General features: G+C 45.6%; 1 protein-coding gene across 1 annotated transcript in view; it reads right to left on the reverse strand.

The window, feature by feature from the left end:
• POLR3B (RNA polymerase III subunit B) overlaps positions 1-25631 on the reverse strand; it is a 144588-nt gene that overhangs the window by 65265 nt on the left and 53692 nt on the right. The window contains exons 17-19 of the mRNA XM_069763464.1: positions 8447-8521; positions 7482-7580; positions 4099-4226 (exon numbers count right to left, since the gene is read on the reverse strand). Coding sequence (XP_069619565.1) covers positions 4099-4226; positions 7482-7580; positions 8447-8521 — 302 coding nt within the window. The remainder of the gene's footprint in view (positions 1-4098; positions 4227-7481; positions 7581-8446; positions 8522-25631) is intronic.

Consider the following 25631-nt stretch of genomic DNA (forward strand, 5'->3'; position numbering starts at 1 on the left):
TCTGTCATCAGACTTGAAGATTGCTGTTCACCAGAGAAAACCAATTAACTTGAAGGAATGGGAAAAAAATCCCAGAGGCAAGATGTGGAAAGCTCATAGAGACTTATCCAGTGACTTGCAGCTGTAATTAATAAATGTGCAAAATTTTCTACATTTGTTTTTTTCAGTGAAGATGGGGTGCAGAGTGTACATTAATGAGAAAATAATCTTTTATTAAATTTACCAAATGGCTGCAATGAAACAAAAGAGTGAAAAATTTAAAGGGGTCTGAAAACCTTCCGTACCCACTGTAGACAAGGCTGCAGTGTGAGCAGCCTCTTCTTACCTCTGCATCTTTGGTATCTCCGGTACTACATCAGATAGACAGGGTTGGCAGCCTTTTCTTCCTCAGCACCCCTGATGGCTCCAGTATTAGATCAGATAGACAGGGAGGACAGCAGTGTGAGCAGCCTCTTCTTACACCGCACCACTGTTCTCTCCAATATTACATCAGATAGACAGGACGGACAGCAGTGTGAGCAGCCTCTTCTTACACCGCACCACTGTTCTCTCCAATATTACATCAGATAGACAGGGAGGACAGCAGTGTGAGCAGCTTCTTCTTAGCTCAGCACCCCTGGTATCTCCAGTATTAGATCAGATAGACAGGGAGGACAGCAGTGTGAGCAGCTTCTTCTTAGCTCAGCACCCCTGGTATCTCCAGTATTAGATCAGATAGACAGGGAGGACAGCAGTGTGAGCAGCCTCTTCTTACACCGCACCAGTGTTCTCTCCAATATTACATCAGATAGACAGGGAGGACAGCAGTGTGAGCAGCTTCTTCTTAGCTCAGCACCCCTGGTATTTCCAGTATTAGATCAGATAGACAGGGAGGACAGCAGTGTGAGCAGGTTCTTCTTAGCTCAGCACCCCTGGTATCTCCAGTATTAGATAAGACAGGATGGACAGCAGTGTCAGCTGTCTCATTTTAGTTCAGCACTCCTGGTATCTCCAGTATTAGGTCAGATAGACAGGGAGGACAGCAGTGTGAGCAGGTTCTTCTTAGCTCAGCACCCCTGGTATCTCCAGTATTAGATAAGACAGGATGGACAGCAGTGTCAGCTGTCTCATTTTAGTTCAGCACTCCTGGTATCTCCAGTATTAGGTCAGATAGACAGGGAGGACAGCAGTGTGAGCAGCCTCTTCTTACACAGCACCACTGTTCTCTCCAGTATTAAATCAGATTTCCCACTAGGTGCACACTTTCCTATACATAAAAGGAGAGGCAAAGCTTCTTCCTACTGCACAGGCTTCTGTCCTATTAACATTCCAGGACATGTTTTGATCAGTTTAATAAGGTGGAGTCCATTTTAACCCTATAGTGATTACCTCCCTAAACAAATTACTTGTGATTTGCTAATTAAAAGTATTTTAAAAGAAAATTATATATAATGACCTTTTCTTTTCTTCCTAGAAAACCCCTTTAATAAACAATTCTATAACTTTCCTTCCTAGTTGAGTCTTAGCAGCTCCACATTCATTCGTTTAGGACATATTCGTACCCGTTGGACGTCTGGTGCCAATTTTCCCCGGTGAGGGTTTTTTTTTATCTGACTTCTTCTTTATTCAGGTGTTTGGTAATAACAGAAACAAAGGCCTTTTTTTATGGCTTAGGATATCTTGCAGCCTTTGTATCATGACCATCGAGAGTAACGTCAGAGCATTGTATCCAAGGAGCTAAATGTGCAAGACCCGGGGTCACGGCAGCTGAATACACCGACCTCAGAAAACAGACAATGAATTGCAAATGACGCTCCGAACAAAAAAAAAAAAAAAAGCAAAAAAAAAAAAAAAAAAAGAGGAAAAAAAAACCTCATTCAGGGAGAAGATAACAAAGGCCTGTGCGAGGCTGAATTGGCTTTCTGTACTCACTGAGCCAGTCCGACTGTGTGTGGCAAGAAAACCAAATGTGTTCCAGCAAAGAAAGCCAAATCCAGTAAAGGCCTCACGTTTTTTTCTTTCCCCCGGAAATCTGTCTACGAGGCATCACTCTTGGTCTCGGGCTGTACGAGTCGCCTCGGCCATTGTCTCACACATCAATCAGAATTCTCTTTATTGTGACATTATCATATCATTAGAGAAAATGAGCCAAAGGAATCCTCCCGATGACCGGTCTGTACACAATACTGGCAAAGAGAATATCATATCATCATATCAGAAATGGACTAGACTGAAGATAAAGAGTGCTACACAGGCGCTGCAGAACCTCATAACACACCTCAGCTGCTGCAGAACCTCATAACACACACATCGGCTGCTGCAGAAGCTCATAACACACACCTCGGCTGCTGCAGAACCTCACAACACACACCTCGGCTGCTGCAGAAGCTCACAACACACACCTCAGCTGCTGCAGAAGCTCACAACACACACCTCAGCTGCTGCAGAAGCTCACAACACACACCTCAGCTGCTGCAGAAGCTCACAACACACACCTCAGCTGCTGCAGAAGCTCACAACACACACCTCAGCTGCTGCAGAAGCTCACAACACACACCTCAGCTGCTGCAGAAGCTCATAACACACACCTCAGCTGCTGCAGAAGCTCATAACACACACCTCAGCTGCTGCAGAAGCTCATAACACACACCTCAGCTGCTGCAGAAGCTCATAACACACACCTCAGCTGCTGCAGAAGCTCATAACACACACCTCAGCTGCTGCAGAAGCTCATAACACACACCTCAGCTGCTGCAGAAGCTCATAACACACACCTCAGCTGCTGCAGAAGCTCATAACACACACCTCAGCTGCTGCAGAAGCTCATAACACACACCTCAGCTGCTGCAGAAGCTCATAACACACACCTCAGCTGCTGCAGAAGCTCATAACACACACCTCAGCTGCTGCAGAACCTCATAACACACCCCTTAGCTGCTGCAGAACCTCATAACACACACATCAGCTGCTGCAGAAGCAGCTCATAATACACACCTCAACGGCTGCAGAAGAAGCTCATAATACACACCTCAGCTGCTGCAGAAGCTCATAATACACACCTCAGCTGCTGCAGAACCTCATAACACACACCGCAGCTGCTGCAGAACCTCATAATACACACCTCAGCTGCTGCAAAAATCCATAATATACACCTCAGCTGCTGCAGAACATCATACACCTCAACTGCTGCAGACATGGTGCGTGAAATCCACATCACACCTACATTGTGTATAGGTATCCATAAATTAGTGAACACTTTCCCCTTTTATATTACACGCCTCATTATAGGTGATCTCTCTCTCTCTTTTTTTTTTTTTTTGCAGATTAGCCAAAATGTAAGAAGTTATCGGGAAACGGTCAGAAATGATGCAATTGGCTAACTTCTCGGTGAAGGAGAACATTGAGCTATATGTTGGTTCTTCACACCATATGCAGGAAGGAATGGGGAGGATGTGCAGCCCCTACTTATGTGACCCGACCTCTTGGCTCCGTCTATCGCTCGTCGATCCTCCATAATGCATGTAAAATAAAAACACTACTAGAATGGCATAAGGCCATGCAAATGGAACGTTTATTTTTGTATATTTGAAAGCATGTGACCTTAGGGATAATGTAGAAAAACATTTTGTAGTTACCATTATCATTAATGTGTATAAGTGCCTAAACGGGTTTCACTGTGACAGCGGCTTCATCAGTGGCTGGGACAAAATGAGGAGTATCCCATCCCCTGATGAAACTGCTAAAATGGTAAATCTATGGGGGATATGTCTAATGTGCGCTTCATTTGTAACATCACACTGTTGAGTGTCCCCCCCCAAACAAGTTCCACTGCGACTTCATCAAGAGATGGAATAAATTGTGACTGTCCGATCCCCTGATGAAGCTGCCATCATGGCGAAACATGTTGGGGTGCAATACTGCCCGTGTAAACATTTTGCCACTGGTTCGTCAAGTGATCGGATCAGTTATGCCAGCATCAAAATCATTGCTGTCGATAGTTTTCCGGTTGATGAAAATGATCGTTCTATTGCCTAGACTGTCGGCACTCACTAAGAAGCCAAAATCATGAATTATAAATGGGCCCATAGCCAAGAAAAGACAAAAAAATGGTTTCCTTACCCATGGCTTGTTTCCCCATAGCGCACTGGTAAGTGTTTCTTGGGGACTGGTTGTGATGTGGGTACGGGATAAGTCCAGCACAAACCCCGAGCAATGTAAAGGGTTCAATTTCCAAATGGGTGGTGTGCCTAAAAAAAACAAACAAAAAAAAAAATCACAAACAGCAGACGTCACCATAAAGTCTACAAGTAATACAACACAGGACGTTCTGGAAAAAGCAAACTATGCGCAGCCAGAATTTTCTAAAGACACCGGTCATTTTACCATATAATATCCTAAAAATCGGAAAAATATGTCAGGTGGAGTGAAATAAAAATAAATAAAAAGAAAAAAAAAATGAAATTCAGTCAATAGTTTTTTTGTTTTATTTTTATTCATTGTGTGGTAAAAATGGAGAAACTCTCCAGGTCAGTTATATTACCAAACTTTTCCAGTTTTTTTTTTTAATTGGCTTAAATTCCATCTCCGAGATCCCACCTTAATAGTTATAAAATTAGTAAACACCTCCAATTAGAAATGTAGTATAGTTCTTCTGATTAGCTATGTTGCTCATCTCCAGTGTAGGGAATTTTAGAAGCTTAGGTATCCATGGTTATGACGACTCATATAGTGACCTTAAATGGCTCTTAGTGGCCGTAACCATGGATACCCAAGCTACTGCAGTGCACTGCATATGAGGTAAGCCACATAGGGTATCTGAAGAACTATACAACATTTCTAACTGGAGGTATTTGCCAATAATAATAATAATAATAATAATATTATTATTATAATAACACATATTACATACTGAAATAGGTTCTTTGAGATGGGAATAGCCCATCTCAAAAATATTCAAATGTTTGTAAAATTCCACTTTACCGTATCATACAGGAGACAAAAAGCGTTTTTCGGGGGATTAAAAAAAAATATGCTTGCTTTTACTGAATGTTTTTTTTTTTTAATGGCCATTTTATGGGTTTTTTCCTCACATTTTTTTCACGCATTAGTATGATCAAATCCGTTCATGTCTGTTTTTGAAAATCCGATTTGACCATTTTAGTCAATAGGAATGGAAAAAAATAATTTAATGTATCCATGAGCTACATGATTGACTGGTGCGTTACGTGATTTTTCACAATAAGCTGTATAGGAATAACAACACTTCTGGTCATTATTAGTGATGAGCGGACATGCTGGGATAAGGTGTTATCTGAGCATGCTCTTGTGCTAACAGAGTGTCTTCGGCGTGCTTGAAAAATATGTTCGGGTCCCCGCAGCTGCATGTCTCACGGCTGTTCGACAACACATGCAGTGATTTCCTAACAAACAGATAATCCCTCCATGTGTCGCGGTTGTCGAGCAGCGGTAAAACATGCAGCAGCGGGGACTCGAACATATCTTTCCAGCATGCCGAAGATACTCTGATAGCACCTTATCTGAGCACATTCGCTCATCGCTAGTCATTCCATGAATTGCTTCTAGCACTAGTCACCGGTTTCCCATCTAGCTGCTATGTCTTAATACACCATACAAGAATACACAAGCACATGTAGGAGGATATTATACAGCAGTACTGAGCAGAGTATCTGTGAATCCAGGGTTGAAAAATTAAAAACTCATTACAATCCTGCAGCCCCGCTTTAAAGTATCTGTTCTTCTCTTTTTCACTCTGCTCCTCTCCCTCCCACTCTACACAACCTTCCATAAGCATCAGCAATCTGATCCCTCAGTGAGCTGGCGGCCCTTGTTTAGACCAAGACAAATTTTAGCAGTTGATCAGTGTGACACAAAAGTTCGTTATTGGAGACCAGCAAACGAGCTGGGATAAGGTGTTATCCGCCAATTCTCGGGTGCTAACAGAGTGTCCTCAAATATGATGTTCCAGTCCCTGCGGCTGCATGTCTCGCAGCTGTTCGACATCCGCAACGCATGCAGGGATTGTCTAACAAACAGGTAATCTCTGAATGTGTTGTGGCTGTGAGACATGCAGCTGCGGGGACGTGAACATATTATCCGAGCACACCCAAGATATTCGGTTAGCACCCGAGCATGGTCGGATAACGCCTTATCCCAGCACGTTCTCTCATTACTATTCAGGATACAAGCGTATTATTATTATTATTATTATTATTTATTTTTATTATTTACGGTATTTGTATAGCACCATTAATTCCATGGTGCTGTACATGAGAAGGGGTTACATCAAAATAAAAATATCACTTACAGTAAACAAAACTAACAATGACAGACTGGTACAGAGGGGCGAGGACCCTGCCCTTGCGGGCTTACATTCTACAGGATTATGGGGAAGGAGACAGTAGGTTGAGGGTTGCAGTAGCTCCGTTGGTGTTGAGGTGGCCGTGTGGTCTTTACAGGCTGTAAGCTTCCTTGAAGAGGTGGGTTTTCAGGTTCCTTTTGAAGGATCCAAATGTGGTGGATAACCGGATGTGTTGGGGCACTGAATTCCAGAGGATAGGGGATATTCGGGAGAAGTCTTGGAAGCGATTGGGTGAGGAGCGAATAAGTGTGAAGGAGAGGAGGAGGTCTTGGGATGACCGGAGATTACGTGAGGGAAGATATTGAGAGATTAGTTTGGAAATATACGGAGGAGAAAGGTTGTGGATGGCTTTGTAGGTCAGTGTTCGTAGTTTAAACTGGATACGCTGGGAAATTGGGAGCCAGTGAAGGGATTTGCAAAGAGGGGAAGCGGAGGAGTACTGAGGAGAGAGATGAATTAGTCGGGCAGCAGAGTTAAGGATGGACTGGAGGGGTGCGAGAGTGTTAGAAGGTAGGCCACAGAGAAGGATGTTGCAGTAGTCGAGGCGGGAGATGATGAGGGCATGCACGAGCATTTTAGTAGATTGACAGTTGAGGAAAGGACAGATTCTGGAAATATTTTTGAGCTGGAGGCAACAGGAGGTGGCGAGAACTTGGATGTGCGGTTTGAAGGACAGGGCAGAATCCAGGGTTACTCCGAGGCAGCGGATTTTGGGGACAGGGGAAAGTGTGATTACATATATTTTGATAGATAGATCAGGCAGGGAAGATGTGCAACATGGAGGAAAGATAATGAGTTCAGATTTGTCCACACTGAGTCTGAGGAAGGCGATAGCTGGACATAGCGCTTGGGTCAAGGGATGGCTTTTTGAGGATAGGTGTGATTGTGGCATGTTTGAAAGCAGTGGGCAAGGGTAGAAAAGAAGTGGCTCAGAAGTGGAGAAAGAAGCAGATTTCCCTGATAGAACATATTATAAAAATTTCTAATACTCACTGTTTTGTACCATAGATTTATATAAAGTTATATAAAGTTTGTGGAAAGTGACCTTTTAATTTAGTTATTGGTGAAACATTTGGAAGAAAAAAAAACAGGAGTATAAGCTTTAGATAAAGCGGTCACTTACTTGGATATGGAATGTTCGTACAGAGAGATGTAACAATCGTTCTCTTCATTCACATCCAAATATTCCACCAGACTTTCATGGAGGAAATCCTCAAAGCTCCTGTAAACGGTGAGCAAGATAATGAGGAGGGAGTCCCGGCACTCACATAATGACATTCAAGTATGGAAATCCTCAATCCCAGGAGCGGTCGCTCGCTGGAGTCGCCTGCCCGGCCCGAGGAGTCCGACGCATTCCTCAGGAGAATCATCTCTGTTCCTTCTTATCGCATATTAAGAGCTATGTGCCGAGACTCCCATTACTTCTGCTTAGATTACTATTCTCTCTACTAATACGAATATTATCCCATGGCGCTCTTCTATTTAACAAGTAATTAACATAGGCAGATATAACAATGATGTAATAAAAAAGTAAAAGAATAAAAGCGATGAATGCGTTTCAGTTGGAGGCATAAGTTGAGAAACCATTCTGAAAGACATTGCAGAATGCAGAGTAAACATGCCAGATTACTCTTTTGGTCCAGGCTCATTATTGGAAATCTGTCAACAACATGATGTAGAGGCAGAGATCCTGATTTCAGCAATGTATCACTTATTAGGCAGCGTGCTCACGATTTAATAAAATCAATGTTTTATCAGCAGGAGATTACCACTGCAGGACTAGGTGTCTCCTGACTTCTGGTCCAACCACGCCCCCACCACCAAACAGTAAGCGACCAATCAGTGATGTGGGCGCGGTTACACACACAGCACAGCATTCCAAGCTCTGCAGCAGAGAAAATAGGGACTGTATGAAAATTGTGTAGCACAGCAAGTGACACATCGCTGGAATCAGGCTCTCGGCCTCTACATAATGTTGCTCTCAGATTATATAGTAAGAACCTGCTGACAGATTGGCCTCCATTCTTCTAAGGTAAAAGGCATGGATGTCATTGGTGCGGGGCAATGATCTGGTGACATCAAACTAACCTGTAGCCCTGAGACAGCTCCAGGATGTGCTTGTTGGTCACCATCGGTCTCTGGTTTTTGACAATAATGTAAGGTCTGCAAAAAACGGATATTAAAAAAAACTAGTTAGCAGAATTTCATTTTTCATAAAACAAAAACATCCGGGGACTCGAACACATTATTCGAGCACACCGAAGACCCTCGGTTACACACGTCCGCTCATCGCTAGTGTTGACCCAAAATGACAACTTATCACCTATCCTGGGAGCTGGTGATAAATGTCCCATCCCTGGAACTCCTACTGAGAACGGGGGGGTTATGCTGATCACAGTTTTATGGAGTGGAGGTTGCGCCTGAGCATTGCTGCTCTACTTAATAACTATGGGACAACCAAGGGTGGTGCTTGGTCAGACCAAAAAAAAGCCTCACAAATTAGGAATAGAGCCCACGGAAATATTGATTGACAATCTTCATTAGTACCTTACTCAGTCAATGGAGCCTATGCGCAATGGCTGATTAATTCCAATAAGGGACACGGGACCCCTATGATCTAAATCACCGGTGGTCCCAGCAGTAGGACCTCTAGTCATCATGAACTTATCAGTGGAGGCCATTTTTCAGGGAGAACGAAGGAATGACTTCAAGATGCGGCACCGGGGATGTTGTTTACACATGTCCACCATATGGTCAAACTTCGACAGGAGGGTGTAGAAGACCAGGAGAGAGGTTGTGCTCAGTATAGGACACCAACAAGGCGGACAATAGAGAGCATAAAAAAACTTCCTGTCCCTAAAAGTGTACAAGTAGTCTCCAACGCAGAGCTGTAATCTGTGATGGCCTTTCTTCACACTACAGTTTTGAGTTGATTTTATGGTTTTTGTACCACAGAAGGGCAAAAACAATTCAAAATAAATAAAATGTACCAAATGTAGGAACATCTTATATGACTTCTGGGCTTTCCCACCCGGTCATTGATAACTGGACTGTTTGTCCAGAGCTACCTGGTTCCTAAGATTTTGGGGGGTATTTAATTGCGAAATGGGGTCTGTGTTAGAACCCGTGGGCACTACAATGGCTATAATGAGTGGTTGAGAACCTGTGTGAGGGCATTCAAGGGGATGAACAAAATAAGAGAGTGTTTAACACTGAAGATTTTTATTATTTTTTAAGGGTTCAGACTGGCTTAAAAATAAAAAAGTAGCAATATTTACCTATATTTTATTAGATCCCCTACTTTTCTCTACTTCCCGATCCTGTCTGAACAGACCCCAAAAAAAAAAAAAGACAGGAAGTGCAGGCTCAGCCAATCACAGCCACAGCAGGGACCCTCCTCAGTCAGTGATTGGCTGAGGAGGCATCTCCTGTCTTTTTCATTAAGTCAAGGACAGGACCAAGAAGTAGCGATCAGTAAGGACTGGATAAGGAACAAGAGCGACAAGAGATTGCTGGGATGAGTAATGTTTCATTTACCAGGGTTCCAACTTGGGTACCCCCATGTATTGGAAGAACGAGGGTCCCAAGAAGGGTGGCAACACTGATCCTTCCATAGAAGTGTATGAGTTTAGACACTATTGGCCTCCTCTCCATTCTTCTCCTAGATGCTGTGGCCATTTTCCACTGATTTGCCATCAATGCCCACGTTGGGGATAACTATGTAAAACTTACATATGATCATCCGATAGTCTACAGTTTGTTTGATGCCATATTAAAGGGACTGTCCTGTGAATGCAAGTCTAATAACAGGATGGGTGAAAAATTACTGATGGATGGGTGGTCTACACGGATTGGGAATTTTCATCCCAGGAGATGAGGACTTTTAACCCAGTTACAAAATGAAGCCAAATATTGGATGATCCAAATGCTTCTCCATTTATATTCTATGAGTCTACCAGAAAAAAGCCGAGAGTAGCACAGGACACCCACATAGGGAATGAATGGACTGGCAGTCGAGCAGGCGTACTGATGATCCATTCTACGAGAGAAAAAAATTCCAGTTCAGAGCAGGTCCCAGTGGTCAGACCTCCTTTGGATAGGTAACATTTTTTGTCAAACTACCCCCTTTCAATGAATTTGTACCAATATTCAAATGCCTCCACATAATGCACCACAATGAGAGAACTTCTCCTATAGTACATGTTCCATCTCATCTGCGACAGGTAATGATGTATTAGTATTAGGCCCAAGCGAGTGATTCCAGAAATAGTCACTAAAGTAAATCTTATTGCCCTAATGTTATAGGGATCTGCAGAGGCCTCCAGTCATGTAACAGAGGCTATAACCTACAGGCCGCGCATGTGCATTGTCCGTACATATAAAGCCCAGTGCAGGAGGAAGGTGGCGCAGGACACAGCTAACACCCCACATATTAATAACAGCATGTACATGAATCACAAGCTGTAATTATCCACTATGGGGTTAAATCAACTTTTTCTTGCAATTATAAATTTGAAATAACAGTGACAGCGATGATGACATCACAGACATCACATGACGTCACAATTGGTGTAGAATGTACGAAGCTCCGCACCGGAGCCATCTTGTATCACTAGGACCTGACAGCTGGAAGGGGACGAGTCCAGGTAGGTCGCTGGGGGAGATTTACTGTGATGGGGGTATTTAGTGTAACAGGCCTGGGGGAGATTTACTGTGATGGGGGTATTTAGTATAACGAGCCTGGGGGAGATTTACTGCGATGGGAGTATTTAGTGTAACGGGGCTGGGGGAGATTTACTGTGATGGGGTATTTAGTATAACGAGCCTGGGGGAGATTTACTGTGATGGGGGTATTTAGTGTAACGGGCCTGGGGGAGATTTACTGTGATGGGGGTATTTAGTGTAACGGGCCTGGGGGAGATTTACTGCGATGGGAGTATTTAGTATAATGAGCCTGGGGGAGATTTACTGTGATGGGGGGTATTTAGTGTAACAGGCCTGGGGGAGATTTACTGTGATGGGGGTATTTAGTGTAACGGACCTGGAGATTTACTGTGATGGGGGGTATTTAGTGTAACGGGCCTGGGGGAGATTTACGGTGATGGGGGTATTTAGTGTAACGGGCCTGGGGGAGATTTACTGTGATGGGGTATTTAGTGTAACGGGCCTGGGGGAGATTTACTGTGATGGGGGTATTTAGTGTAACGGGCCTGGGGGAGATTTACTGTGATGGGGGTATTTAGTGTAACAGGCCTGGGGAGATTTACTGTGATGGGGGTATTTAGTGTAACGGGCCTGGGGAGATTTACTGTGATGGGGGTATTTAGTGTAACGGGCCTGGGGGAGATTTACTGTGATGGGGGTATTTAGTGTAACGGGCCTGGGGGAGATTTACTGTGATGGGGGTATTTAGTGTAACAGGCCTGGGGAGATTTACTGTGATGGGGGTATTTAGTGTAACGGGCCTGGGGAGATTTACTGTGATGGGGGTATTTAGTGTAACGGGCCTGGGGGAGATTTACTGTGATGGGGTATTTAGTGTAACAGGCCTGGGGGAGATTTACTGTGATGGGGGTATTTAGTGTAACAGGCCTGGGGGAGATTTACTGTGATGGGGGTATTTAGTGTAACGGGCCTGGGGGAGATTTACTGTGATGGGGTATTTAGTGTAACGGGCCTGGGGGAGATTTACTGTGATGGGGGTATTTAGTGTAACGGGCCTGGGGGAGATTTACTGTGATGGGGTATTTAGTGTAACGGACCTGGAGGAGATTTACTGTGATGGGGGTATTTAGTGTAACAGGCCTGGGGGAGATTTACTGTGATGGAGGTATTTAGTGTAACGGGTCTGGGGGAGATTTACTGTGATGGGGGTATTTAGTGTAACGGGCCTGGGGGAGATTTACTGTGATGGGGTATTTAGTGTAACGGGCCTGGGGGAGATTTACTGTGATGGGGGTATTTAGTGTAACGGACCTGGGGAGATTTACTATGATGGGGGTATTTAGTGTAACGGGCCTGGGGGAGATTTACTGTGATGGGGGTATTTATTGTAACGGGCCTGGGGGAGATTTACTGTGATGGGGTATTTAGTGTAACGGGCCTGGGGGAGATTTACTGTGATGGGGGTATTTAGTGTAACGGACCTGGAGGAGATTTACTATGATGGGGGTATTTAGTGTAACGGGCCTGGGGAGATTTACTGTGATGGGGGTATTTAGTGTAACGGGCCTGGGGAGATTTACTGTGATGGGGGTATTTAGTATAATGAGCCTGGGGGAGATTTACGGTGATGGGGGTATTTAGTGTAACGGGCCTGGGGAGATTTACTGTGATGGGGGTATTTAGTGTAACGGGCCTGGGGGAGATTTACTGTGATGGGGTATTTAGTGTAACGGGCCTGGGGGAGATTTACTGTGATGGGGGTATTTAGTGTAACGGGCCTGGGGAGATTTACTGTGATGGGGGTATTTAGTGTAACGGGCCTGGGGAGATTTACTGTGATGGGGGTATTTAGTGTAACGGGCCTGGGGGAGATTTACTGTGATGGGGGTATTTAGTGTAACGGGCCTGGGGGAGATTTACTGTGATGGGGTATTTAGTGTAACGGGCCTGGGGGAGATTTACTGTGATGGGGGTATTTAGTGTAACGGGCCTGGGGGAGATTTACTGTGATGGGGGTATTTAGTATAACGAGCCTGGGGGAGATTTACTGTGATGGGGGTATTTAGTGTAACGGGCCTGGGGGAGATTTACTGTGATGGGGTATTTAGTGTAACGGGCCTGGGGGAGATTTACTGTGATGGGGGTATTTAGTGTAACGGGCCTGGGGGAGATTTACTGTGATGGGGGTATTTATTGTAACAGGCCTGGGGGAGATTTACTGTGATGGGGGTATTTATTGTAACAGGCCTGGGGGAGATTTACTGTGATGGGGGTATTTATTGTAACAGGCCTGGGGGAGATTTACTGTGATGGGGGTATTTATTGTAACAGGCCTGGGGGAGATTTACTGTGATGGGGGTATTTAGTGTAACGGGCCTGGGGGAGATTTACTGTGATGGAGGTATTTAGTGTAACGGGCCTGGGGGAGATTTACTGTGATGGAGGTATTTAGTGTAACGGGCCTGGGGGAGATTTACTGTGATGGAGGTATTTAGTGTAACGGGCCTGGGGGAGATTTACTGTGATGGGGGTATTTAGTGTAACGGGTCTGGGGGAGATTTACTGTGATGGGGGTATTTAGTGTAACGGGCCTGGGGGAGATTTACTGTGATGGGGGTATTTAGTGTAACGGGCCTGGGGGAGATTTACTGTGATGGGGGTATTTAGTGTATCGGACCTGGGGGAGATTTACTGTGATGGGGTATTTAGTGTAACGGGCCTGTGGGAGATTTACTGTGATGGGGGTATTTAGTGTAACGGGCCTGGGGGAGATTTACTGTGATGGGGGTATTTAGTGTAATGGGCCTGGGGGAGATTTACGGTGATGGGGGTATTTAGTGTAACGGGCCTGGGGGGAGATTTACTGCGATGGGGGTATTTAGTGTAATGGGCCTGGGGGAGATTTACTGTGATGGGGGTATTTAGTGTAACGGGCCTGGGGAGATTTACTGTGATGGGGGTATTTAGTGTAATGGGCCTGGGGGGAGATTTACTGCGATGGGGGTATTTAGTGTAACAGCCAATTATTTATTCCGGGGCTCAGTGTAAGGCAGATATTTTTATTCAGGAGCATTATAATGACACTTCTATCTTTAAGGGAGTCATGTGGGGATGTGCTGCAGGAGACCGGAGAAGATGGAAGTCTGCAGAGACGGCTGTGGAGAAGAAAACACATCATGGAGTCTGGACAAGATGTAGAAGAAAAGAAACGTCATCTATCAGGTACCTAGATGTAAATGTTTTTTGTGATACTGACTAACTCTCATGTTTTTAGTGGTTAGAAACAATAAAGGGGTTGTCCAAGTTAGTGCTGAGTCTGCAGTCATTCTCCGTGACTGCAGACTTCTGAATTCTCACAGTGCGCACTGCACGCTGTCAGGATTCTCTTGTGCCCGTGATTTGCATACATGCGGTCACGTGCCAAATAGACATGTGCGACCTCACTCAATGAAACTGAATTGAGCGAGGCCAGACACATCTAGATGTAATGTGGCCAGAAGAATACAAACCACATACTTGGGCTCCATACAGTATAATGGCCCCCACATAGTCCTCCATACAGTATAATGGCCCCACATAGTCCTCCATACAGTATAATGGCCCCACATGGTCCTACATACATTATGATAGCCCCATATAAAGCGCCAAACTATAATGGCACCACATAGTGCTCAATACAGTATATTGTGCCCGTATTGCCTTCTGTACATTATGGTGGGCCTAAATTGCCTTCCATACAATATAATGGCCTCACATAGTACTCCGTAAAGTATAATTGATCAACAATGTGGGGTCATCATGCTGTATGGAGCAATATGCAAGGCCATTAAACTTTATGGAAAGCAATGTGGGCCCAAAATACTGTATAAAGTATGGAGAACAATGTGAGGCCATTACACTGTATGGAGCACTATGTGAGGCCATTACACTGTATGAAGCACTATGCGGGGCCATTACACTGTATGAAGCACTATGCGGGGCCATTACACTGTATGGAGCACTATGTGAGGCCATTACACTGTATGGAGCACTATGTGGGGCCATTACACTGTATGGAGCACTATGCGGGGCCATTACACTGTATGAAGCACTATGCGGGGCCATTACACTGTATGAAGCACTATGCGGGGCCATTACACTGTATGGAGCACTATGTGGGGCCATTACACTGTATGAAGCACTATGTGGGGCCATTACACTGTATGAAGCACTAAGTGGGGTCACTACACTGTATGCAGCACTATATGGGGCCTTTACACTGTAAGAAGTACTATACGGGGCCATTCAACTGTATGGAGCACTATGTGAGACCAATTGACTGAATGGAGGACTACAAGGGACCAATACACTGTATGGAACACTACGTGAGGCAAATGCACTGTATGGAGCGCTACGTGAGGCGAATGCACTGTATGGAGTACTACGTGAGGCGAATGCACTGTATGGAGTACTACGTGGGGCGAATGCACTGTATAGAGCACTATGTGGGGCCAATATACTGTATGGAGCAATAAATGGGGCCAATACACTGTATGGAGATCTATGTGGGGCCAATACACTGCATGGAGATCTATGTGGGGCCACATAGTCCTCCATAAGGTATAACGGCCTCACATAGTCCTCAATAAAGTTTAATGGCCCCACATAGTGCTACATACAATATAACTGGCCCACATAATCCTCCATATAGTATAATTCATTGACTTAAATACCGTACATTTTAATGTCCTTGCATTGCCTTCCATACAGTATAATGGCCTTCCATACAACTCCATACAGCATAATGACCCCACAAAGTGTTCTATACAGCATAATAACCCTACAGTGCTTTATACAGTATAATGGCCTCGCATTGACTTCCATAGAGTAAATTGTCCTCGCATAGTACTCTATACAGCAAAATCACCCCACATTGTTGGGCCATTATACAGTATGGAAGGCAATGCAAACATATTATACTGTATGGAAGACTATGAGGACCCATTACACTGTTTGGAGCACTGTGGGGTAATTATACTGCATGGAGGACTATGTGGGCTCATTATATTGTATGGAGAACTATGGAGCCATTCCATACAGTATAATGGCCCAAAAAAGGGCTCAATACAGTGTAATGGCCCTGCACAGTGCTCCATACAGTGTAATAGTGGCACATAGGGCTCTACACAGTGAAATGGTCCCACATAGTGCTAAATACAGTTTAATGGCCTAACAGTGCTCCATAAATTGTAATGGCCCCATATAGTGCTTCATACAGTATATTGGGCCGGCTTTGCCTTCCGTACAGTATAATAGGCCTCGCATTGCCTTCCATACAGTATAATGGGCTTGTATGGAAGTCAATACAGAGCCCATTGTACTGTACGGTGCACTATGTGGGATAATTATACTGTATAGAGGACTATGAAGACACAAAAGAACATAGTAAAACCAAGAACACTCAGTTTAAAAAAATCACAGTAATCTGCAAGTGCTAGTAAAAAGATGTAAAAAACAGGGTATTTGGTTGATACGTTTTTTGCAAAAAATGTATACTAAGCTGCTCCACCAAACGTCAAGGTATACCCATATAGAGCAGTCCTAACTGATGTATGCAATCCCTATCTGATGTATTTAAAAACCTGATCATCTGTATATTACCTGTGTGAACAGGGTTAAGAGAGGAAATGTCCATGTGGACACGCTGAGTCTGTTTTTTTATATCTTTTTGCTAGCACTTGCGGATTACTGTGATTTTTTGAAACTGGGTGTTCTTGGTTTTACTATGCTCTTTTGTGTCTTCAAGTTTCTTGGTGGTGTGTGAACATGTTCCTACAGACTTGTTCACTGTGCGAGTAGCCCATGTGTTTCTGTATAGAGGACTATGTGGAGCCATTCCATAGAGCATAATGGCCTCACAAAGTGCTCCATACAGTGCAATGGCCCCATATAGTGCTCCGTACAGTGTAGAAGCCCCACATAGTGAAGGCAATGGAGGGCCCATTATATTGTATGGAGGGCTATATGGGCCCATTATACTGTATGGAGCACTATGTGGGGCCATTAAACTGTATGCAGCACTATGGGGCACAATTATACGGCACTGAAGGTAATACAGGGCCTATTAAACTGTATGGAGGACTATGTGGGGCAACTATACTGTATGGAAAGCTATGTGGTGCCACTCTATACTGTATGGTAGAGGAATATTTGGGGCCCATTATACTGTATGGAGGACTGTGTGTGTTTCATTATACTGTGTGGGGATTAGAGTTGGGGAATCTTACTGGGATGGGGTCACCACACATTGCCAGGGAAAGGGGGGTACAGCAGGGTCACCATTACGAGCATGTGTTTTATTGTGTTTGGGGGGCACGCTTTTTTAGCATCATACTATATTATCTGCATTATTCAACGTATTTTATCCTTTGTTATTACTTATTTAAATTAGACAATTGGGACATATGATTTTTACTGCTCTATAATAGCATATTATATTTTTTAAATATGTTAAGTTCTATTAATTATTTTGTACTTTGTCCATGGGACAACCCCTTTAAATTTGTTTCTGTATGTAAATATTCATCGTCATATTTGATAAGGAAAACTTGCTCAGTTATAGACAATTTTTAATGCGTTTCAAGGTTTCTCGCAACTGTCTCCAAACTTTTAATCTTGTCCCTCTGGATATTTGAGTTTGACGTCCCTGGAATAGAATGTTCAAAGTTCTAAGCCTGAATCATTTTGTGTTTTTAGACCCAGACAGTTTGAAGGTGACCGGCCCAGGTAAGTATTTCTTCAGACAATTTTGGGGGCCTGTTCACACTTTATATAGCTGAGGGTGTTTATGGTGAAGTTCAAAACTTTACCATTTGTCCGCCACAAAATCAGAGACAACACCTCTGTGTTCATTACTATGGTTATCAAGGCGATGCCTTTACAGTAAGACATTTCTAAGAAATATCTCTTAGACCTCATTCATTAGGCCTCAGATGCTAAAAAGTTTGTTTTTTGCGTCAGAGAAAAAAAATGGATCGTACTGGTTCCAAATTTCAACCAATTTTGGTCCCAGTCTCTATTCAGTGTGGAAATAGATTTTCTCATACGCAAAAATAAATAATAAAAATTACTGCTACTTACCCGGAATTTGATTTACCGAAATCCATAACAGCAACCGAAAGAAAGGGATTTACCCCATCATTGGACAGGAAGCAAAGAGCTCAAAATAAAAAGGCAAATCCCAAATGCTCCTTCAATGTGGTTTCCAAAAAGTCAAGTAGGAGTCACCGAATTTATTATCATTATTCTTGTTATTATAAATTCACGCAAGACCATTCTTCATTGTGAGAAGAGAAGACGGAGAACCACCAACAACCATAAGCCAAAGGGAGGGAAGAAATAGGGGTGCCGTCATGGGTTTCAGAAAAATCTAATTACCGTTAAGTAATTATCATTTTTCCCACCACCCATGACCAAGGAACCCTCTGATAGGCAGGGAACACCCCTGTAAGATCTTACACCTGAATAAAGATCCCAACATTATCCTAGTTCAACGAATAGTGCTTAAGGAAAGTAGATTGTGAAAGTTTTAGATATTCTCCAATCAAGATAGGAGGATCAACTGGATGTCTACCAATTTTGCTCAGATCAGCCATACGAACCTTACCAAAATGCCACCAGGAAACTAAATGGTTAAATGGGCAGCACATCAGACGCAGGGCCAGACCCTAGGCGGGTGGCCCACCACACCAGACGAGAGGCCAGACCCGAGGCGGGCGGTCCACCACACCAGACGCAAGGCCAGACCCGAGGCGGGCGGCCCACCACACCAGATGCGAGGCGGTCGGCCCACCACACCAAATGCAAGGCCAGACTCAAGGCGGGCGGCCCACCACACCAGATGCGAGGCGGTCGGCCCACCACACCAAATGCAAGGCCAGACTCAAGGCGGGCGGCCAACCACACCAGACACGAGGCCAGACCCGAGGCGGGCGGCCCACCACACCAGACGCGAGGCCAGACCCGAGGCGGGCAGCCCACCACACCAGACGCGAGGCCAGACCAGAGGCGGGCGTCCCACCACACCAGATGCGAGGCCAGACCCGAGGCGGGAGGCCCACCACACCAGACACGAGGCCAGACCCGAGGCGGGAGGCCAACCACACCAGACAGGAGGCCAGACCCGAGGCGGGCGGCCCACCACACCAGACACGAGGCCAGACCCGAGGCGGGCGGCCCACCACACCAGACACGAGGCCAGAACCGAGGCGGGCGGCCCACCACACCAGACACGAGGCCAGACCCGAGGCGGGCGGCCCACCACACCAGACACGAGGCCAGACCCGAGGCGGCCGGCCCACCACACCAGACACGAGGCCAGACCCGAGGCGGGCGGCCCACCACACCAGACACGAGGCCAGACCCGAGGCGGGCGGCCCACCACACCAGACACGAGGCCAGACCCGAGGCGGGCGGCCCACCACACCAGACACGAGGCCAGACCCGAGGCGGGCGGCCCACCACACCAGACACGAGGCCAGACCCGAGGCTCTTTGTATTGGCTTGTCACTGTAGCTAATAGATAGAGAGCATAGTTGGATCTCACCCTCTATTACATCTATATATTTTACTACATACAGGGATGGTACTGTTGGTACTCCATGAGTCTGTTGTTGGGTATTCTTACCATTAATGTTCACAAGCCATAGCATTTTGTAACAAAACTTTGCAAAGTGCTAGTGTTCTCTGTTGTCAGCAGTTTTGCTGCGGTCAGGAATTCCAGTATGGAGTCCTGTGCGTTCCTTTAGTATATAGAGCAGCAGGTGATATGTTCTAAAGGAAGTGTCTCTTATAGGAATTGGCCAGACATTGGAAGGATGATTTATTACCTACTAGTCATCCTGTCCTTTACCACTCATCAGCCATAAAGAGGTTGTCCGGTCACAAGATATTGTTGACCTATTATTGTGATTGGTCATCAATGTAAGATCAGTGGGGGTCCGACACACTGCATGCCTACAAATCAGCTGTTTAGCGCCAAGGGTGGTCGGAGGTAAACACTGAACTGCACTGCACAGCTTCATTCACAGTGTAGTGGCCGGTGCTGGAGATCAGCCTCTATTCAAAAGGAGAACTCATCATTATCAAGTGACCGGACAACTCCTTTACAGTCCGCAGACACAAGTCACTTCTTTGGAGGCCATTTGGAGCCTGTATTATAAAAATGATGCTGCATGGAATGCAATGGACACCTTGTCTTTACCCAACAGACCTCGATAAGAGTCAACGGCAACTTATCTCTGATATAAAAATGTTGACATTCGACATGCCGAATCCTTCTTTCCCTGACATCAACTGTCAGGAGAAAGTTGGGAGGTCCCCTATGTACATGAGGTGGGCGAATGTTCCCTCCAAACTGAGTGAGTTCACCACCTTATCTAATATGTATGGGGGTCTTTAGCTTGCAGAGGGTATATTGTATATTAGTCTGTAAGAGCAGAGCCACCCACTGTACTAGATTGTGAGCTCCTATGAGCAGGTTGCATGTCTTTCTTTCCAGGGTCGGCTCTCCTGAGCTTATAATTACGTACAGCAATATGCAGCAGGACAGACGAGATCCAGGGAGATATCCGATCGCCAGAATTGGGGTCAGGAAGGAATTTTTTTCCCCCCTGAGGGGGGGTTTCTTCGCCTTCCTCTGGATCTTTGGGTCCAGTGGTTCTCATCAGGTCCGTAATGTCCGCAGCAAGTTCTGTGGTCTCCATCGGGCCTGACCTGAGAGTCATTGTGACCTTTTATTTATTAAATGGCCGGTAATATTTTCATTACAATGTTGCTTATTGCTATTCCAATAAAAAAAAAATTACAAATAATATATTGTGTTGTGTGTTTTATTAGGGTGCACTTCACCCTACACAGTGACAATGATGAGAGTGATCGCCGACACTCAATATTCCAGACTTGGCTGCTGATCCGGCACATAATGAAGTGTCTCATCTGCTATACACATGGCTGCAGCTGCTGCAGGACCAGGGGCTGACTATAGGGGGCGCTGTATACACAGAGACCAAGTTACATCACTAATGTTATGGGGGCCGGTCTCTGTCATGGGGTCCTATATAACACACTACCTGAGAGGCTGAAGAAGACGGAGAATACAGGAGACACAGGAAAATAGGAACATGGCCAAAGAGGAGTCTCAGGGTGCAAGAAGTAGCCATGGGGCCCGCGACACAACTAGGGCCTCACTCAGAAATTACCACACTGGTCCATTCACCAAGATCGGCTATAGGAAGTGAAGCAGATACTCAGGACGGATTTGTGCCAAATTTTACAGCTATTAGAATAATATAGATACAAGATTGTTGTTAAAGGGAATCTGTTAGCAGATTTTTTTTTTATTACGGAATCTGAGAGCAGCATGATGTTGGGACAGAGAGCCTGATTCCAGGGATGTATCACTTACCGGACTGCTTGGTGAAGTTTTAATAGAATCCCTGCTTTCTCTGTTGTAAAAGTAGCAGTGTCCAGAATGTTAAGCCCTGTGTAACCCCGCCCTCACTCCTGATTGGCAGATTCCTGTGTACAAGCTGCAAATCAATAGTGAGGGCAGGGTTACACAGATTAGCCAGACTGGCCTGCACCTGAGAACTAGTCAGACAGTGATAATCTGCTGCTGATAAAACACTGATTGTACTGAAACTACAGCACACAACCTAATAAGTGACACATCCCTGGAATCAGGATCTCTTGCTGTTCTCAGATTAAATAGCAAAAACCTGCTGACAGATTCCCTTTAATCATGTACATATCCTGCCTCCCAGAGCAATATCATGCAGAGCCGGCCTCCATTAGGCCGGATTCAGAACAGCGACATTTACCCCAGGTAAAAAAAATAGGGATTTTTGTGTACTCACCGTAAAATCCTTTTCTCCGAGCCATTCATTGGGGGACACAGACCGTGGGTGTATGCTGCTGCCAATAGGAGGCTGACACTAAGTGATACAAAAAAAGTTAGCTCCTCCCCTGCAGTATATACCCTCCTGCTGGCTCTCAGCTAACCAGTTCGGTGCAAAAGCAGTAGGAGATCAATAACAATATAAGAGCGTATAGCATGTCATATTCTAAAAAACAAGCATAAGCTAATAACAGGGTGGGAGCTGTGTCCCCCAATGAATGGCTCGGAGAAAAGGATTTTACGGTGAGTACACAAAAATCCCTATTTCTCCTTCGCCTCATTGGGGGACACAGACCGTGGGACGTCCCAAAGCAGTCCCTGGGTGGGGACAACAATAGATCAGGCCCTGTGTAACCGCTACTTACAAGTGCGCCACCGCGGCCTGCAGAGTCCGCCTTCCCAGACTCACATCTGTGGAAGTGTGGGAATTATAATGCTTCAAGAATGCATGCGGACTGGACGAATCCGCAAGCTTGCAGGTGTGCCTTGCTGACGCCTGGTGCCTAGAACCCTTGATAGACAGGGAGATAGGCTGACATCTAGCACGGAAGGACTCCTGGATGGTGAAAAGAATTCACCATGTTATCATGGTCGATGAAACGGCTAAACCCTTCCCGAAAATGTCAGGAAGTCTTCCTCTATCGTCAGGAAGCCCAAATAAAATGTCCAACCTTCAGAAGGACGCTGTCCTCAAGACGTACCTACTCAGAGCACTCACTTCGTCCAGAATATGGGGGATCTTATTCCATTTTGTGGACTGGAGCCAAAAGAGATGAGGGAAGAACTATGCCCTCATAACAGTGGTAATACAGTACCACCTTGGTAACAAGGGATGGAGATGGCCTGAGGACAACCTTGCCTCGAAGGTAATAAGGGAAAAAAGTATGAAAGAGCAGAGAAGCTAGCTCCAAAGACTCGTCAGAGTGAGAATATCGCAGAGGAGAACGGGACGACTTTCCCTGATAGTAAAGTCTGCCCGGATGAAAAAGGAGCCTACTGTAAGGCTCCTAGGAATAATAAGGTCCCAATGATCTAACGGTATGCGATAGGGAAGAACTACGTGTGAAAACTCCCTGTGAGAAAGTCCCTACTTGCAGTTGTGCTGCGATAAGGCGAGAAGATACTAGCTCCGCAAACAAAAAACGGACGTGGTCAGTGCGGATCTCTGAGGATCACTGGGGCCCCTTTCTGCTTCCGAAAGGCTTTCGGAAGCAGTGGAAGGGGAGTTATGGAAACTGGTACCACGGCAGAACCAGAGCATGGAGAGCGATTGCTCTTGGATCTCGAGGCCGAACCACGAACTCGAGTACATTGGCCTTCAGTCTGGATGTCATCCCACCTACAACTGGAGAACTCCAGTAAGGACAGATCTGATGGAAGACTTCGGGGTGAAGTTCCCACTGACTTGAGGCGGAACCCTGACGGCTGAATTTGTTTGCCGTTCAGAGTTCTACTTCTGGGATATATACTGCCGAGATCACAGAATAATAGACTTTGGCCCATCAGAGAAAGTGAGGTACCTCGGTCATGGCGCCTGATCGTGGGTACCTGCTAGATGACTGACGTAAGGCACCGCCGTGGCATTATCCAATTGAATTCGGATAGGGAGACCCGCCAGAAGGCAGTGGACCTGATGTAAGACTACCGTTTGGATCTCCAGAACAATGATGGGGAGAAGAAGACTGGCATTGGTAGTTACTAATAACCATTGAACCGGGAGAAAGGCCCTGGATAAAGAAGGAGCTCAGAGACTATTGTCTGAAAGTCTATTTGACTTGCTGAAAACGAGCGGAGCGAAGGAAACCGCTTCCATTGTCGTCACCATTTTTCCTCAGAACTCTCTTAGCAAATCGAATGAAATGAGGGGGTGAGTAATCAAGTCCTCAGAACTCTCCTTGCGTGAGCTCCCTGTTGAAGGGCCATGACCTTGTCTCGAGGAAGAATTACCATCCTTCTAGAAGTGTGCAGGATCATCCTCAAAAAGGATATCTGCTGGGCTGGAAATGAGGAGAACTTGTCTAAGTGTAGCTGCCAGCCCAGGAGAGAAGGTATCGCAAGAGATATAGACTCAGCGTAGTCCTGGAAGGGCGGCTAGACAGACCAAACAGGGCAGGACGAGCACACCTCTAGAGTGCAAGAGAAACATGACATCCGCCATGACCCGAGCGAACACTCTGGGAGCGGAAGCAAGGCCAAAGGACAAGGTTGTGACTTGAAAATGCTGTTGACGAATGGAAAGGCAAAGGAATTTTTGCAGAGGGCAAGCAACCCGAATGTCGATGGATGCCGGAAACTGCACCTTTTTCTGTTGAAATAATGGCTGAGCGGAGGAACTCCATCCAAAGAAGGAGGACCATGTCAAAGGTTGTTAGAAGTTTGAGGTCCAGGGTCGATCTTACTTTTCGTTCCCCTGTTTGGAACCAAGATCCCTTAGATCTAGACTGTGCTGGACAATCCTGTGTCAGTCTCCCGCTCAAAGGATTTGATTGGCCAGTTGCTGCTGGTGTGAATCAAGGTAGTTAAGGTCTCCAGCCAGGAGACCATTGCTCTAGCAATCCATGCGGCCGCTAGGGAGGATAGAGCACTGGACTCGAAGCCGCAAGACGGAACGAACCAGATTTGCTATCTGACAGTCCGTGGTATTTTTAATTGATGACCCATCAGGTAGGGATACTGGTAGGAATACCACAGGAGATTCTACCCGGTTAATCTGCCCCATGGCAGAATGTGCGGCTGCATCCAGCAGGTCATAGTCTCTTGCCATCTCCTCTTTTCACGGTGCAGAGATAAAAATTAGGAACCCTCGATCCATCAACCTCTTAACAGGGAAGTGGAGAGGAATTGTCCGCCTTCTTGCATCATCCACTAAATAGTGGTGATGCAGAGGGGGTGCTCGTACGCCAAAAAGGGTGCCTCTATATGTCCACAGAGTTCAGGTCTCCAGGTGGACAGGACAGGTTGTCTGGCGTTAGGCCTGGATGCAGAAGAGGAAACATGGAGACGACACTCCGTGTGCTCGTCTGTTGATGGTTTGGGGAGGTCGGTGCCCTTTAAAGGACCCGTCGCCCTTAAAAAACAGGCCAGGCATGGCATCCCACGTAGAGGCTTCTGTCCAGTGAATCGCTTATCCGAATTGAATGGCAAATGCTCTCGAGGGAGTTTAGTCTCTGAAGCTCTGGCAAGCTGAGGCAATATCCAATCCATATTCAGAGCCTTGTTGTCATCAAATCATTGGTGAGGGAGCAGGAAACGAAAAACTTCCGTTTTCTAGATGCCTGTATGTTTCTAGACGCCTGCACGTTTCTAGAATACTTGCGGCCCCTGCTAGCCGACGGCTCCCATGTAGGATAGGGACCATGTATATTGGTCCTGCGAGCACTCCAAACACAGAGGGTACACAGAGGGATTCAATCTCTTGGTCCGAGAACCATGGATTGGTTAGTGAAGAAGTCCACTGAGGGGAACTAGAGGATAAAGCTGGGGTCGGCGGCGGAGGGCTCCTCGGATTGATCAAGCGCCTTTAAGACCAGGAAATATTGGTCATACGCCTTTAAGACCAGGGAATACTGGTCAAGCGCCTTTAAGACAGAGAATACTGGTCATGCACCTTTAAGACCAGAGAATACTGGTCATGCACCTTTAAGACCAGAGAATACTGGTCATGCACCTTTA

The sequence above is a fragment of the Ranitomeya imitator genome, chromosome 4 (genome assembly GCF_032444005.1).
Source record: "Ranitomeya imitator isolate aRanImi1 chromosome 4, aRanImi1.pri, whole genome shotgun sequence".
In the NCBI taxonomy this organism is placed as follows: domain Eukaryota; kingdom Metazoa; phylum Chordata; class Amphibia; order Anura; family Dendrobatidae; genus Ranitomeya; species Ranitomeya imitator.